The sequence below is a fragment of the Mastigoproctus giganteus genome, chromosome 13 (assembly GCF_048544385.1).
Source record: "Mastigoproctus giganteus isolate SK-2022 chromosome 13, ASM4854438v1, whole genome shotgun sequence".
In the NCBI taxonomy this organism is placed as follows: domain Eukaryota; kingdom Metazoa; phylum Arthropoda; class Arachnida; order Uropygi; family Thelyphonidae; genus Mastigoproctus; species Mastigoproctus giganteus.
In genome coordinates this window covers 45,324,523-45,339,972 of record NC_143587.1, presented here as the reverse complement: position 1 = coordinate 45,339,972, position 15,450 = coordinate 45,324,523, and the positions used below count along the sequence as shown (strand labels likewise).

Genomic DNA, 15,450 nt, shown 5'->3' with positions numbered 1-15,450 from the left:
ATCAGCTGCTTTTGATAAAGTAGTAATGCAGTTTTCTACAATGGCACAAACAGATTGCTATGGCATTTTATGATGATTTTATATCAGAAGCTGTTAAGTTCAAAACCACAACCAATAACAAATAAAAACCTACTATATTTTATTGGTATGCTTACTTGTAAAATGAATGTAGTTGCTTTTATACCTATTTCTGACATGTGGATGATGGGTATGGTTCAGTCTTCTCAAATCTCAGACGGGTCTCGATACTTTACAAAATACATTGTATGTGTATATTCAGATGATTATCTTTTATATTGTTTTGGTTTTACCTTCCTTGTTGATGTCAGCACACACATACTGTTTGTAGATGATAAATCCAAAATTGGAATGTTGTTTTGTTCTGTATTCAGTCAATGAGTTCTCATCCTCGTAGCTCTATCACCACTGTAATACTACATATAAATGAGTGTGAACTGTAATATTTTAGAAGAGTATTAGCATTAGTTGAAGCATATGATGCAAGAAAGCAAGCTTATAGAGCATCAGCAAAAAAAAAAAAAAACCCTTCCCATTTCACCAATCTGGTCACTCCAAATGTGTCTAGTTCGCTTCAAATTTATTTAAGCTATCAACTTCCACAACAACAGATGGAAGTCTGTTCCAGCAATCAACTACGCACTGGCTAAAGGCAAACTTCCACACATCTATTCTAAAACTGTCTTTCCTCAATTTGAATCTATACCTTGTCAGGTTCTTAATCTCAGCAAGTGGAAATATCCCACCAGTATTGAGCCTGCTCAAACCATTCAAGGTCTTGTACACCTCAATCAGATCACCTCACAGTTGCCTAGTCTCCAGATGCTGCAACTTACAGAATTTAAGTCTCTCCTGGTAAGAGAACCCCTTTGTTCCTCTCACCAATCTTGATGCCCTTCTCTGCACTCATTCTAGCAACTCTACATACCTGTACGCAGCAATAGTGATTGTGGCATGTGATGAAAGGTGCCCCATAGCCAGGTGGGCAGGAGTGGCAGTGCGTAGCACACACTTCTTGATTAGACCGGGGTTTGAGCCCGTGACCACCAAACACGGAGGATGCGGAAAGGTCAGGGAATGACCACCGCATATCCCCGAAGCAATATGGCCTTAGTTGCTAATGCTCCTAAAAACCAAAATAACAACAACGTGATGCAAGAAAGCAAGCGTACGAGCCAAAAAAAAATTCACACAACCATTCCCTCTAAATGTCTGTCCAGTTCCTCCTTAAATTTATTTAACCTATCAACTTCCACAACGACAGATGGAAGTTTGTTCCGGCAATTAACCACCCGCTGGCTAAAGGCAAATTTCCGCACATCTATTCTGCATAATAATTATTCGTAATCCGAGGTGTATAATACTCATTCGTAATCTGAACAAGTGAAAGAATCCCATCAGAATTCAGCGTGCTCAACCCATTCAAGGCCTTATACACCTTAATCAGATCACCTCGCAGGTGCCTAGTCTCCAGTCGCTGTAATTTGCAGAACTTAAGCCTCTCTTGGTAAGAGGATCCCTTCATTCCCCTCACCAATCTTGTTGCCCTTCTCTGTACACACTCAAGCAAATCTACATCCTTCCTAAAATGAGGCCTCCAGACCTGCATGCAGTACTCAAGGCGTGGCCTGACCATTGTCTTATACAGAGGGACAATCAACTCCTTTTCCCTGCTAGCAAAATTCCTGAATATCATTGACAAAACGCATGACCTGCTCGAGCAGTCTGTCTGCATTGCTCAGAAAACTTCATATCTGATTGCACAATTACTCCCAGGTATTTTTCATTTTCTACCACCCTAAGTGTAGTACCACACAGCTGGTATGTTTCTCTGGTGTTACTTCTGCCCATATGCAGTAATTTGCATTTGTCAATGTTAAACTTAAGTTGCCACTTCTCAGCCCATCTTCCCAAATTTTCTAGATTCTGTTGCAGTAGTACACTGCCATTACTTTCATTAACAACCCTGCCAACCTTTGTATCACCTGCAAACTTCAACAGTAAGCCTGATATACCTTCATCAATACCATTGACAAATATACAAAACAACAGTGGGCCCAACACCGAACCCTGTGGGACTCCACTAATAACATTAGTCTACGAAGAGCAGTGCCCACTGATTACCACTCTCTGCCTTCTCCCACTCAACCACCCTTTTATCCATTGTAGCTACTTACCCTTAATACCATTCTGCTCCAATTTGTACAGTAGTCTTCCATGCACAACAGTGTAAAAAGCTTTCCTGAAATCCAAGTAAATGATATCAAAATTATTTTTTGAATCCAGTTCCTTTGTAACCACATCATAATATCCAATCAAATTTGTCTGACAAGACTTTCCCTTAAAAAACCCATGCTGTGTCTGAATTATTGCTGCAGTCTTGTCGTGTTGTAGATGATTCTGAAATGCATCTTTAACTAGTGACTTCATTATTTTACCTGGAACAGAAGTTAAACTAACTGGTCTGTAATTACTCGTGTCACCCTTCGATCCCCCCTTGGTGAATTGAGCATACATATGCACATCTTCATTCCATGGGGACCTCCCCCTGAGATCCAAGGATGCTCTCATAATTATGGCTAAGAGTTTGCTTACTTCCTTTGCTGCCTTCTTTAATATAACTGGATAGATCCCATCCACCCCAGGTGCCTTTCTTATGTTTAACTTCAACAATTTCTCCTCCACTTTGCTCACAGTTATTACAAAATCATTAAGCACCCTGCTACAATTTGATAACCTTCGGGCATTTTCAAACCTTAATAACTCCTCATGTGTGAATGTAGATGCAAAATACTCAACCAGTTTGTTTGCTATCTGAGCAGGATCATCAACAGTTGAACCATTAATATCAAGTAGACCAATCTGATTCATCACCTTCCTTTTAGAGTTTATATAAGTAAAGAAATCCTTGCTGTTTTTCTTAGCATCCTTTGCCAAAGATTTCTCGTAATCTGCCTTCGTCTGCCTAACCTCCTTAGTACTCAAGGCTTGGCCTGACCAATGCCTTATACAAAGGTATAATCACCTCCTTGTCTCTGCTAGCAAAATTCCTATATATCATTGACAAAACTCCATGACCTGCTCTGGTAGCTCATCTGCACTGCTCAGAGAACTTCATATCCAACTGCATGATTACCCCCAAGGTCTTTTTCATTCTACACCTCTGTGAGTGTTACCACATAGTTGGTATGTTTCTCTTGGGTTACTGCTACCCACATGCAGTACTTTGCATTTGTCAATATTAAACTTCAGTTGCAACTTCTCAACCTATCTACCTAACTTTTCTAGATCCTGTTGCAGAAGCATACTGTCTTCACTATCATTAACAACCATGCCAATCTTTGTATCATCTGCAAACATGGACATTAAGCCTTATATACCTTCACTGATATCATTAATAAACACAAAAAATAATAATGAGCCCAGCACCGAACCCTGGGGGACTCCACTAATAACATTAGTCCACGAAAAGTAGTGTCCATTTATTACACTCTCTACAGTCTCCCACTCAACCATCCCTTTACCCATTGCAGCAACTTGCCCTTAATGCTATACTGCTCCAATTTGTACAGCAGTCTTCCATGTGCAACAGTATCAAAAGCTTTCCTGAGAGTAATGAAGTAGCACAAGACAATGCTCATATGAGCAAAGTGCATTCTGTAACTGGGAGAAATATTGAAAGCTTAAAGTGGCAGCATAAATTGTGTCTATTGGAATACAATAGTAATAGTGAGGTTTATGTTTTTGATTGCAGTGCAGCCAAAACACAAACACCACTTAAACACTGGTTTTTTATTAAAATAATGAGTGAAATTCAGTCAATTTCTACTCACTGTAAGAAGAAAGCTGTAGGGTGCAACTTCCTGAAGAATACAGGCTTCAATATTCATAATAAGAAAACACACACAACTATTTAAACACACTTACTTTTGCGGATGAAGAGGTTGAAGAAATGTACACCGAAATTGAGTCTTCTAGACAAACAGAAAACTCACTATACTATCATTATGGGGGACTTCGATGCTAAGGTTGGAAAGAGACAAAACAGCACAGAAAGGGGAACTATAGGAAATTCTGGTGTTAAGCGTGAAAGAAATGAAAGAGGTGAAAGACTTGTGGAATTTGCAGAATCTTGAGGAATGTCATTAATGAACACTTTTTTCAAGAAAAGGGTGAACAGAAAGTGGACATGGAAGAGTCCAAATGGATTAACAACTAATGAAATCGACTTCATCCTCACTAACAGAAGACATATCGTGAATGATGTTACTGTCCTGAACAAGGTAAATCTTGGAAGCAATCACAGAATGGTAAGGTGCACACTTGCTATAGATGTAAGAAAAGAAAGGAAAAAACTGAGTCGAGTAAATAATACAAAGGTCGTTGAGATAACAGAAGAGGAGAAAAATCAGTATGTACTGGAACTTAAGAACAAGTTTGAGCTTCAGCAGACTGCTCAGGGCCAAGATATCGATGAGGAATATTACAACTTTCTGAAAATGATAAAGCCGAAGAAACCTATAGGTAAAAAGAAATCCAAAGAAGAAAAAATTAGTCAAGAAACACTTGTCATGATGAACCGAAGACGACAAATGAAGAGCAAGAAAAACACTGACAAGGAGAAAATTGAGTATACTGAGTTATGCAAAGCCATTAGAAAGAGACTCAGAGAGGACATAAGAAAATTTAACACAAGAAAAGTAGAACAAGCATTAAGGGAAAACAAAGGATTTAAATCAACAGCCATGAGCAGTAATACAGAAAGACAAATGATACTGAAACTGAAGAATAGTAATGGTGTACTTATAAATAACAGAGAAGGCATAATTCAAATAGCAGAAGACTACTATAAAGAGTTATACAAGGAGCGAGGGAATGATGCCAGCAGTGGGGAAGATGGATCGCAAATTAGTAACACATAAAACATACCTGATATCCTTCCTGATGAGGTGGAACATGTGTTGAAGAAAATGAAGAAAAAGAAAGCCCAGGGGGAAGAAGTTACTGCAGAGTTGTTAAAATTGAGAGGAAGAGACATGACACAAAAACTGGCAAGACTCTTCACAAAATGCATTAGAAAAGGTGTGACACCTAAGGAGTGGAATAATGCAATCATAGTTTTGCTGCATAAGAAAGGAGATAAATCAGAAATTGGAAATTATAGACCAATTAGCTTGTTATCCCACATCTTTAAGTTGTTCACAAGGGTCATTACTAACAGATTAGAAAGAATATTTGGTGAGAATCAACCGAAAGAGAAAGCTGGCTTTAGGACAGGATTCTCAACTATGGATCACCTTCACGAAATGTCACAGCTAATGGAGAAAGCAAATGAATATAAAACACCATCATGCCTAGCATTTGTGGATTATGAAAAGGCATTTGACTCCATACAGCATAAGGCAATGTTTCGGGCACTGAAAAAACAAGGCATAGATACCCCATATATTATGATATTGAAGAAAATATATGAGTACACTACCTCCTTTATTAGACTAGACAAAGACAGTAGGAAATTTCAAATCGAGAAAGGAGTTTGACAAGGAGACACAATATCTCCAAAGTTGTTTACTGCTGCCCTTGAGGAAGCTTTCAGAAGATTAGACTGGTCACAGAAAGGAGTCAATGTGAATGGAGAGTACCTAAAACATTTACGATTTGCAGATGACATTGTGGTCATAAGCAACAATCCCAAAGAATTAGAGGAAAATCTTAATCAGTTATGCACAGTTAGTAAGGATTTTGGACTAAAGATGAATATGGCTAAAACAAAAGTAATGATGAACAAGTATGCCACGGAAAGGGAAATAATGATTGAAGGAGCAGTAATTGAAAAGGTGGAGTCACATACTTATCTGGGACAAGTAATTAGTTGTAATAATGATAAATGACTGGAAGTCAAGAGAAGAATAAATTTTGGATGGATAGCATTCAGGAAATATAGTCAAATACTGAGGAGCAATATCTCAATTTATCTGAAATGTAAAATAATGAACCAATGTATACTCCCCACCATGACTTATGGAAGTGAAATGTGGGCACTCACCAAAAGAATGGAAGAGAAGCTGAGAACTACATAGCGAAGAATGGAACGAATTATATTGGGAATCAGACTGTTAAATAAGAAGAGAAACACATGGATTAGGCAGCAAACTCAAGTAAAGGACATTCTTATCAAAACTAAAGAACTAAAATGGTCTTGGGCAGGACACAGCTCGAAGACATGATGACAGATGGACTAAGAAAATAACAGAATGGTACCCAAGAGGGACTAGAAGAAAACCTGGAAGACAACAACAGAGATGGACAGATGAAATTCACGAGTTTGTGGGTAGTAAATGGATGGCCATTGCACAAAACAGAAGGAACTGGAAAGTTGCTGGAGAGGCCTTGCCTTCATCCTGCAGTGGACTGAAAATGGCTGATGATGATGATGATAATGATGACTTTTGCACTGACCATTTCTTCTTTGAATGCAAGGTACATGTCCTAATTTTTCCGCCATTTTTGGCTAAGTGGTTCAGAACAAAAGAGAGTAGAAAATGATATCAAAATGGCATGAAGAATTTTTTTTTTTTTTTAGAGATGTTAAGTAATATCTAGGGATACATCTATAAAATGGAGAAGTAACATTTACTTACTGTTCATAATAAATTGAGCTGCTTATTAATGTTGCTTGTTATAAATTCAAGTTTGATTATGAGATTAATCATACATTATTTTGATGCCATATTTAATGAATGTATAATACGAAGGTCTTTGAGATACCAGAAGAGGAGAAAAAGCAGTATGTACTGGAACTTAAAAACATGTTTCAGTTTCTGCAGACCTTTCAGTACCAAGATATCGAGGAACACAAAAACTTTCTAAAAATGATGGAGTCTGAGAAACCTATAGGTAAAAATAAATCCAAATAAGAAAAAATTAGTCAAGAAAGACTTGTCATGATGAATCAAAGACGAGAAATAAAGAGCAAGATTACCATTAGCAGAGGCATAAGATGCAAGAAAGCAAGCTTATGCAGCATCAGCAAAAAAAAACAAAAAAAAAAAAAACCCTCCCATTTCACCACACAATTCGTTCCAAATGCCTGTGCAGCTCAGCCTTAAATTTATTTAGGCTATCAACTTCCACAACAAAAGATGTAAGTCTGTTCCACAAATCAACCACCCACTGGATAAAGGCAAATTTCCGCACATCTACTCTACAACTGTCTTTCCTCAATTCAATCAATCCCCCCTCAGGTTCTTAATCTGAGCAACAGGAAGAATCCCATCAACATTCAGCTTGCTCAACCTATTCAAGGCCTTATACTCTTCAATCAGATCACCTCACAGGTGCCTAATCTCCAGGCATTGCAATTTGCGTAAATTAAGCCTTTCTTGGAAAGAGCACCCATTTGTTCCCCTCACCAATCTTGTTGCCCTTCTTTGTACTTGATCTAGCAAATCTACATCCTTTCAAAAATGAGGCTTCTAGACCTCTAGGTGTGGTGTTGTAAAAGCCAATGCCTTGTACAATGGGATAATGACCTCCCTCTTCCTGCTAGCAAAATTCCTATATATCATTGACAAGACTCCATGACCTGCCCTGGCAGCCCATCTGCACTGCTCAGTAAACTGCATATTTGACTGCACAATTACCCACAGGTCCTTTTCACTTCCCTGAGTGTAGTACCACACAGTTGGTACATTTCTCTTCGTTTATTGCTACCCATATGCAGTACTTTGCATTTGTCAATGTTAAACTTCAGTTGCCACTTCTCAGCCCATTTGCCCAACTTGTCTACATCCAGTTGGAGTAGCATATTGTCTTTACTGCTGTTAACAACCCTGCCAACCTATGTATTATCTGCAAACATAGACATTAATCCTGATTAATGTCCAAGTTTGCAGATAATACAAAGGTTAACGAATCAATATTGTTGATTAATACACCAAACCCCGGGCAACTCCACTACTAACATTGGTCCACGAAGAGCAGTGTCCATTGATTACCACTCTGTCGTCTCCAACTCAACTATCCCTTTATCCATTGTAGCAATTTACCCTTAATGCCATACCTCTCCAATTTGTACAGCAGTCTTCCATGTGCAACAGTATCAAAAGCTTTCTTGAAATCCAAGTATATGATATCAAAATTATTTTTGACATTCAGTTCCTTTGTGACCACATCATAGTATCCAATCAAATTTGTCAGACAAGATCTCCCTTTAACAAACGCTGCTGTGTCTTAACTATTACTGCAGTCTTGTCTAGATGATCCTGCAATGCTTCTTTAACCAGTGACTCCATTATTTTCCCCGGAACACAAGTTAAACTAACAGGTCTATAGTTACTTGTCACCTTTTGAACTACCTTTTGTGAATTGGTGATACATTTGCATACCTCCAGTCCATGGGGACCTCCCCTGAGTCCAAGGAAGCTCTCATAATTATGGCTAAGGGTGTGCTTACTTCCTTTGCTGCCTTCTTTAATATAACTGGATAGATCCCATCCATCCCAAGTGCCTTCCTTATGTTTAATTTCAACAATATATCCTCCACTTTGCTCTCAGTTATTACAAAATCACTTGGCTCCTTGTTAGAGTTTGATAAACTTCTGGCATTTTCCTCATCGAAGAACTCCTCTTGTGTGAATGAGGATGCAAAATACTCATTCAGTTTATCAGCTACTTGAGCATGATCGTCAATAGTCAACTCATCTATGTTAAGTGGTCCAATCTGATTCATCCCTTTCCTTCTAGAGTTTACATAAGTAAAGAACTCTTTGCTGTTTTTCTTTGCATCCTTTGCTAAAGACTTCTCGTAATCTGCCTTCGCCTGCTTAACCTTCTTTGTGACTTGATTACGGACTAGCTTATATCTGCCATAGGCTTCTGTGTCACCTGATAATTTATATGCATCCCTACATTTTTCTTCTCTGCCACAAGCCTCATTAATTCATCTGACATCCATTTAGGCCTGAATCTTGAACAGTATTTCTTAGTTGGAATGAAAAGCCTAGTAGTCTCCAAGATTAAGTTCCTGAAGGCTTCCCATTTATATTTCAACACTGGTAACATCATCAGTTGATCCCACTGTACAGAATTTAAAAACTGTCTGAGACCCCTGTAGTCACCTTTACGAAAGCAGAAGCCCTTCCCTTTAGCCTTGATGGTAGTTACATCTTGAAGTAATTCCCATATCGGTACATTGTGATCACTGTCACCCAGTGGTTCCTTTATCTGCAAATTCTTAATGTATGAATAATCATTGCTGATAATCAGATCAAGAATATTACTTCCTATTGATGCCTCTCGAACATGCTGCTGCTGTAGAAAACAGTCATCCAAATCTAAAAAAGTCTTGCTGGTGTGCAAGTGACCAACCCACAAGTTCCAGTCAATATCTGGAAAGTTAAAATTCCCCCATTATAAGACATTCTGATTTACTGGCCAACTCTATTTCTCTGCACAATTGCTCATTATACTCATCAGATTCATTAGGCTTATAACCCACACCTATTCTCATTTTTCCTTTCCCAGTGCTTATGTCATACAAAGCAGACTTAATATTGCAATGTCCACCAGCATCAATTGGATGCACTTCCTTAGATGTTATGTGTTTCTTAACTAACAGCATCCCTCCTCCCTCCCTTCCTGTCCTGTCTATCTTTTCTGTACACATTGTAATCCCCAAATTCCAATTCTGCACTGCTTATATCTGTGTGACACCATGTCTCTGATATCCAACAATATCTGCCTTTTATGTCTTGTCTAGCTCTTCAAGCTCATCAAATTTATTAACGATACTCCTAGCATTGGTGTACATGCAAGTATACATGCACCTGTTTCTACTCTTAGTTACCCTAACACAGCCCATGTATTTATTTGTTCCACTATGACTGCTGGACATCTCCATTGCCATGCTTTCCACGCTGCTGCTCATTTCAATAGAAACAGTGAAAGAATAACTTTTGCCTCTGCTTGCGGCTACTGTTAACCTTTTAGTCTGTGTATCCCTCCAATCTAGCAGTTTTCCGACCCACCTAACACTGCCGTGATAGCATCAGCAAATATTCTTGCACCCTTTCTATTTAAGTGTACCCCATCCCTGTAGAAGCAGCCTCTCCTGTCAACAAGCACAGAATTGATCGACAAGGCTCTCATCATATACTCCCTCCTATTGTGTCTGGGCAGAATTGCAGACACTTTCACATTCAACCCTACCCGCGACTTTTTTTTTTTCAACATTGATCTATACTTGTTGAGTAAATCTGCCAATCTCTTACTCTTAATGTCATTAGTTCCAACATGTACAACAATATCACCTTTTGTGCCCTTATAAGATGATATCTGCTCTACATCGTCATCAACTTTTGCCTCTGGCAGACATACCCTGGTCCTGTTCTACCTATCCTTTTTGCATAGTAAATTCCCCGTCTCCCTGACAATAGAGTCATCAACAATAACTAGTTCCTTTCGGACCAGCGCATTCTGCCTTGGAGATTGCCTCTGTGTTGCCTGATGCACAGGAGCAGCTCTGCCGTTGAGCTGAGAGCTTGATGACCCCTCATATTAATTTCTTTGAGGGCATCACAATTGCCCCCTTCATTTCTCCCGAGTCACAGCCCTTTCGCTAGTGTGATCTTTGCTTCGCAGCTGTAGTCTGGGTAATGATTTTCGTTTAAATACAGTTTAATTAGCAATGCAATTTAATAAGATTGATAAATATTTTTGATTAATTCTCAACTATGGATCACCTTCACATAATATCACAGCTAATGGAGAGAGCAAATGAATATAAAACACCATTGTGCCTGGCATTTGTGGATTATGAAAAGGCATTTGACTCCATACAGCAATGTTTCTGACACTGGAAAGACGATATATGAGAACGCTACCTCCTTTATTAGAATAGACAAAGACAGTAGCAAATTTAAAATCGAGAAAGGAGTTCGACTAGGAGACAATATATCCGTTATGTTATTTACTGCTGCCATTGAGGATGCTTTCAGAAGATTAGACTGGTTACAAAAAGGAGTCGATGTGAATGGAGAATACCTAAACCATTTACGATTTGCAGATGCCATTGTGATCATAAGCCATGATCCCAAAGAATTAGAGGAAAATCTTAATTGGTTATGCACAGTTAGTAAGGATTTCATATTAAAGATGAATATGGCTAAAACAAAAGTAATGCTGAACAAGTATGCCACAGAAAGGGATATAATCATTGAAGGAGCAGTAATTGAAAAGGTGGATTCATATACTTATCTGGGACAAGTCATTAACTGTAATAATGATAAATGGCTGGAAGTCAGGAGAAGAATAAATTTTGGATGGATAGCATTCAGGAAATATAGTCACATACTGAGGAGCAGTATCCCAATTTGTCTGAAACATAAAATAATAAACCAACGTACATTGGTTCACTGATTCATACTCCCCACCATGACTTATGGAAGTGAAACTTGGGTACTCACCAAAAGAATGGAAGAGAAGTTGAAACTGCACAGCGAAGAATGGAATGAATTATATTAGAAATCAGACTATTGGATAAGAAGAGAAACACATGGATCAGGCAGCAAACACAAGTAAAGGATATTCTTATAAAAACTAAAGAACTGAAATGGACTTGGGCAGAACGCATAGCTCGAAGACATGATGACAGATGGACTAAGAAAATAGCGGAATGGTATCTAAGAGGAGCTAAAAGAAAACCTGGAAGACAACAGAGATGGATAAATGAAATTTATGAGTTCATGGGTAGTAAATGGATGGCCATTGCACAAAACAGAAGAAACTGGAAAGTTGCTGGAGAGGTCTTCATCCTGCAGTGGACAACTGAAAATGGATGATGGTGATAATGATGATATATTTATTTATATGATTAAATTCTTTCTTTAAACTTTGTTCTCCTCCCCTTTTTATAGATGACACAATGAAAGAAGATATGGCAACAAGAGTTTTATGCCTGCAGTTGGGTTTATTTTATTCAGAAATTCCTGCTTGATTGAATATTCATAAGGGTAATTAAAATAGATAATCTGTTTGAGTAAAACATGAAAAAAATAGTGTTAACTCATAGCAGTCCTCAATTTATTGAATAATTTTCCTATGCTGTTCAGCTATTATAACAAAAATGTGTTGAAGTGATTATATAATGGCCATCCTCTTATTTCAAGTAAAATTAATTACAAATAAAGATGAATTAAAATATCATATCATTCCAACAACAATAACCAATGAATTTTTTTTTTTTTTTTTTTTTCAATCTGATAATGTATCATTATCATATGTACACCTTAGAAAATAAAATGGATTTTTACTTTATCAAAAAGTTTATTCAAGTTGTTAGTGATATTTTTGCTATTACATACCTGATTACAGGTATGCACTATGAGATTCATTCTAACAAAGTTTTTTAAAATGTTCTACACTTTTCTATGTACACCTTAGAAAATAAAATGGATTTTTACTTTATCAAAAAGTTTATTCAAGTTGTTAGTGATATTTTTGCTATTACATACCTGATTACAGGTATGCACTATGAGATTCATTCTAACAAAGTTTTTTAAAATATTCTACACTTTTCAACAAGTGAGTTCTCTTACTTTACAGTCTTTAAAATTGAGGTGTCGACTAATTTTTAGCATTTCTTCTATTCTTTCCATTTTACGAGCTCCCTCGTTGCAATCAGCAACAACCTATTACAGAAGAAAGAAAACTTAAATACTGTAAAATAGCAATTCTACTACCAGTATATTTAGAATTTGAAAATTAAAAGTTTGGAATAAAGAGCAAGGCTACAGATTCAAAATAATGCTACTGAATGAAACTTAATAGGTATGACGAATAAAACTGCACAAACGTTTGTGCAGTTTTATGTAGTCAATGACAAACAGCTGAAATTCACAATATTAATAAAAAATATTTTATCTTTTATTCTCACTTCCGAAACAGTCATGTGGATGGTGGCATGCACTGTAAATAAACGCAATCAACTTATTTTTAGAAGTCTGTTCATGTGTATAAATTTAGAACAAATAGGCATCAATACCATGTCATAGAAGTTACATAGCAATTGCACAGCTACCAACTTTTAGAAACTGGAATCCATAAAACTTTTAAATACCAATCCATCTCATAGCTAGAATTTACCACTAAAATGTTTCTTCCAAATCAATAGAAATAAAAATTAAGTGTCATTTTTGACACACCTGAAAAATTACACATATCATAATATTGGTGTAAATACGCCATAGTTTACCCATGAGTTGAACGACATAAGTAGTGTTAAGGCATTGTTTGATTTTATCTCATATTGTGGCTACCTTCACAAAGAGATACCAGGTGTTGCACTTCTTCGAATAAACAACACTTCTCTAATAGAGGAGACTACTCTTATTTATTCTCAGTGGGCACCACCACCCAGACAGCACCGTTTCGGAGCTTGTTGGCTCACTCATCAGTGGACGGGCAGGTACTCTGGCAATGCAAACATGCCATCATGGTTGTGAAGTTAATTCCGCAATATGAGAGATGCCTAATCTCAATTTATGTGGAATTAACTTCACAATTGTGATGGCATGTTTGCATTACCAGGCTAACTGCTTACCCGCCGAAGAGTTCTTAAAATGGCCCTGCAGGGGATTGATTTTTTTTTTTTTTTTTTTTTTTTGATTTGGTAGTTGTTGGCGCATCGGCTTCTGTGGCCATATTGCACCTCCCAAGGTTTTTGCAGTACTTTGATCCAAGCCCGAGGCGGGAATCGAACCCGCGACCTTTGGGTTGCCGGGCAGGTACTTTACCCACTCGGCTAGCCCAGTCGGCCCCTGCAGGGGATTACACCTGATTAATTACCAAATTACTGTGTTTCTATACAAACTTATGGTTATGGAGGAAAGAATAAAAAATTATGGTTATGGAGGGATTAAAAAAAAAAAAAAATTATTGAAAAGGAGGGAGAAAATGATAGATCCTCCAAAAACATAAGCAAGGCAATTTGAAGGAGCTATAATTTTCTCCCTCCTTTTTTAATAATTTTTTTTTTTTAACCTTTCCTCCATAATCATAAGTTTGTATAGAAATGCAGTAATTTGGTACATAATCAGGTGTAGTCCCCTGTTGAAATACCTGATTTATGTACCAACCCTTCTTTAGTTTGCAAACTTTTCCATTCCATTAGTTATTTTATTATCTTTCCACCCTCAATTTGATGCTCTATTTTTCTTCACTTATTAATCATATACATTGTATTTTACTTTCCCTTTCAGCTTCTCTACTTCTAATTGGCTCTTTGATTCAGCCTTTAATTTCAGATAATTTAATACATTTTTTTTAGGTTCTTCAAATTCTTTTTCTTTTTATACCTTATTCTTTTCTTTCCTTCCTTCTTCTATTAGCCTTGGCACCTTGTGTTCAAGGGGACTAACACCTGACCATGCATCACTGTTTCTAAACTGTGTTTTCATTAGTATAGAAATGCCATTCCTGATGCATGGTCAGGTGTAGTCCCTTGATGATTACTTGACCATGCATCAAATATTTACTTCTGCTGACATCAGATTTTGCATTTTTCCATCCCTGTATTCAACTTATAACTAATTCATCATATATTAACACACACACACACACACACACACACACACACACACACACACACACACACACACACACACACACACACAGTATATATATTTTTAAACTTTCTAAAAGTACATCAAATCTTTTTCTCACTCCATTTTGTTCAATTACATAGTATTGGTTATTGAAAATTTTTGCATTCTAGGATCATTTCTTCCCTAAGGGGGAAAAAAAATACATATTAAAAAAAACAAACAAACAAACATTGAAATTAAAAGATAAATCTATCTTTTAATTACACTCCAGCATTCATTAGAGGAAATAAAAAAAAAGTTATAAATATGAAATAAGTGGCACTAATCTACCACATGTAAAGATTAAGCTGTTTTACCAAAAATATACAAATTCTCATTAAATATTTTCATTCCTCATCAATCTGGAAGTCAGTCTAACAAGCCTAATGACAAGAAACAACTTCTCAAACATCACCAACCTGTTTAAGTGTTTCTATTAGGTACCGTCAATAAAACAGCTTAATCTTTACACATGCTAGATTAGGATCACTTATTGTACTTCATATTCAAAAGAGAACCACATAAAGTCCCTCTTTTTACTAATTAAAAACAATTTTAATAAACTTACAGAATAAAATGAACTTGCATGAATAATGATAATTATACACGTTACTGAATCGGCAAATTTCCTTTAACTTTGAAAAGCACAAAAAAAAAAAAAAAAAAGAAGAAGTATTATCACAACTTCAACTATAACCCATTTGCTGCTCAGGAATCCATATTTGCTTTTCTAATTTATTTACTTCACAACTAATCTATTAAGTCATAACTAAATTTTATTTTATCCATT

At 36.9% G+C, this 15,450-nt stretch overlaps 1 protein-coding gene across 1 annotated transcript in view; it reads right to left on the bottom strand.

The window, feature by feature from the left end:
* LOC150076004 (uncharacterized) overlaps nucleotides 1-15,450 on the bottom strand; it is a 220,368-nt gene that overhangs the window by 35,836 nt on the left and 169,082 nt on the right. Inside the window, exon 12 of the mRNA XM_090387231.1 lies at nucleotides 12,615-12,707. Coding sequence (XP_090243357.1) covers nucleotides 12,615-12,707 — 93 coding nt within the window. The remainder of the gene's footprint in view (nucleotides 1-12,614; nucleotides 12,708-15,450) is intronic.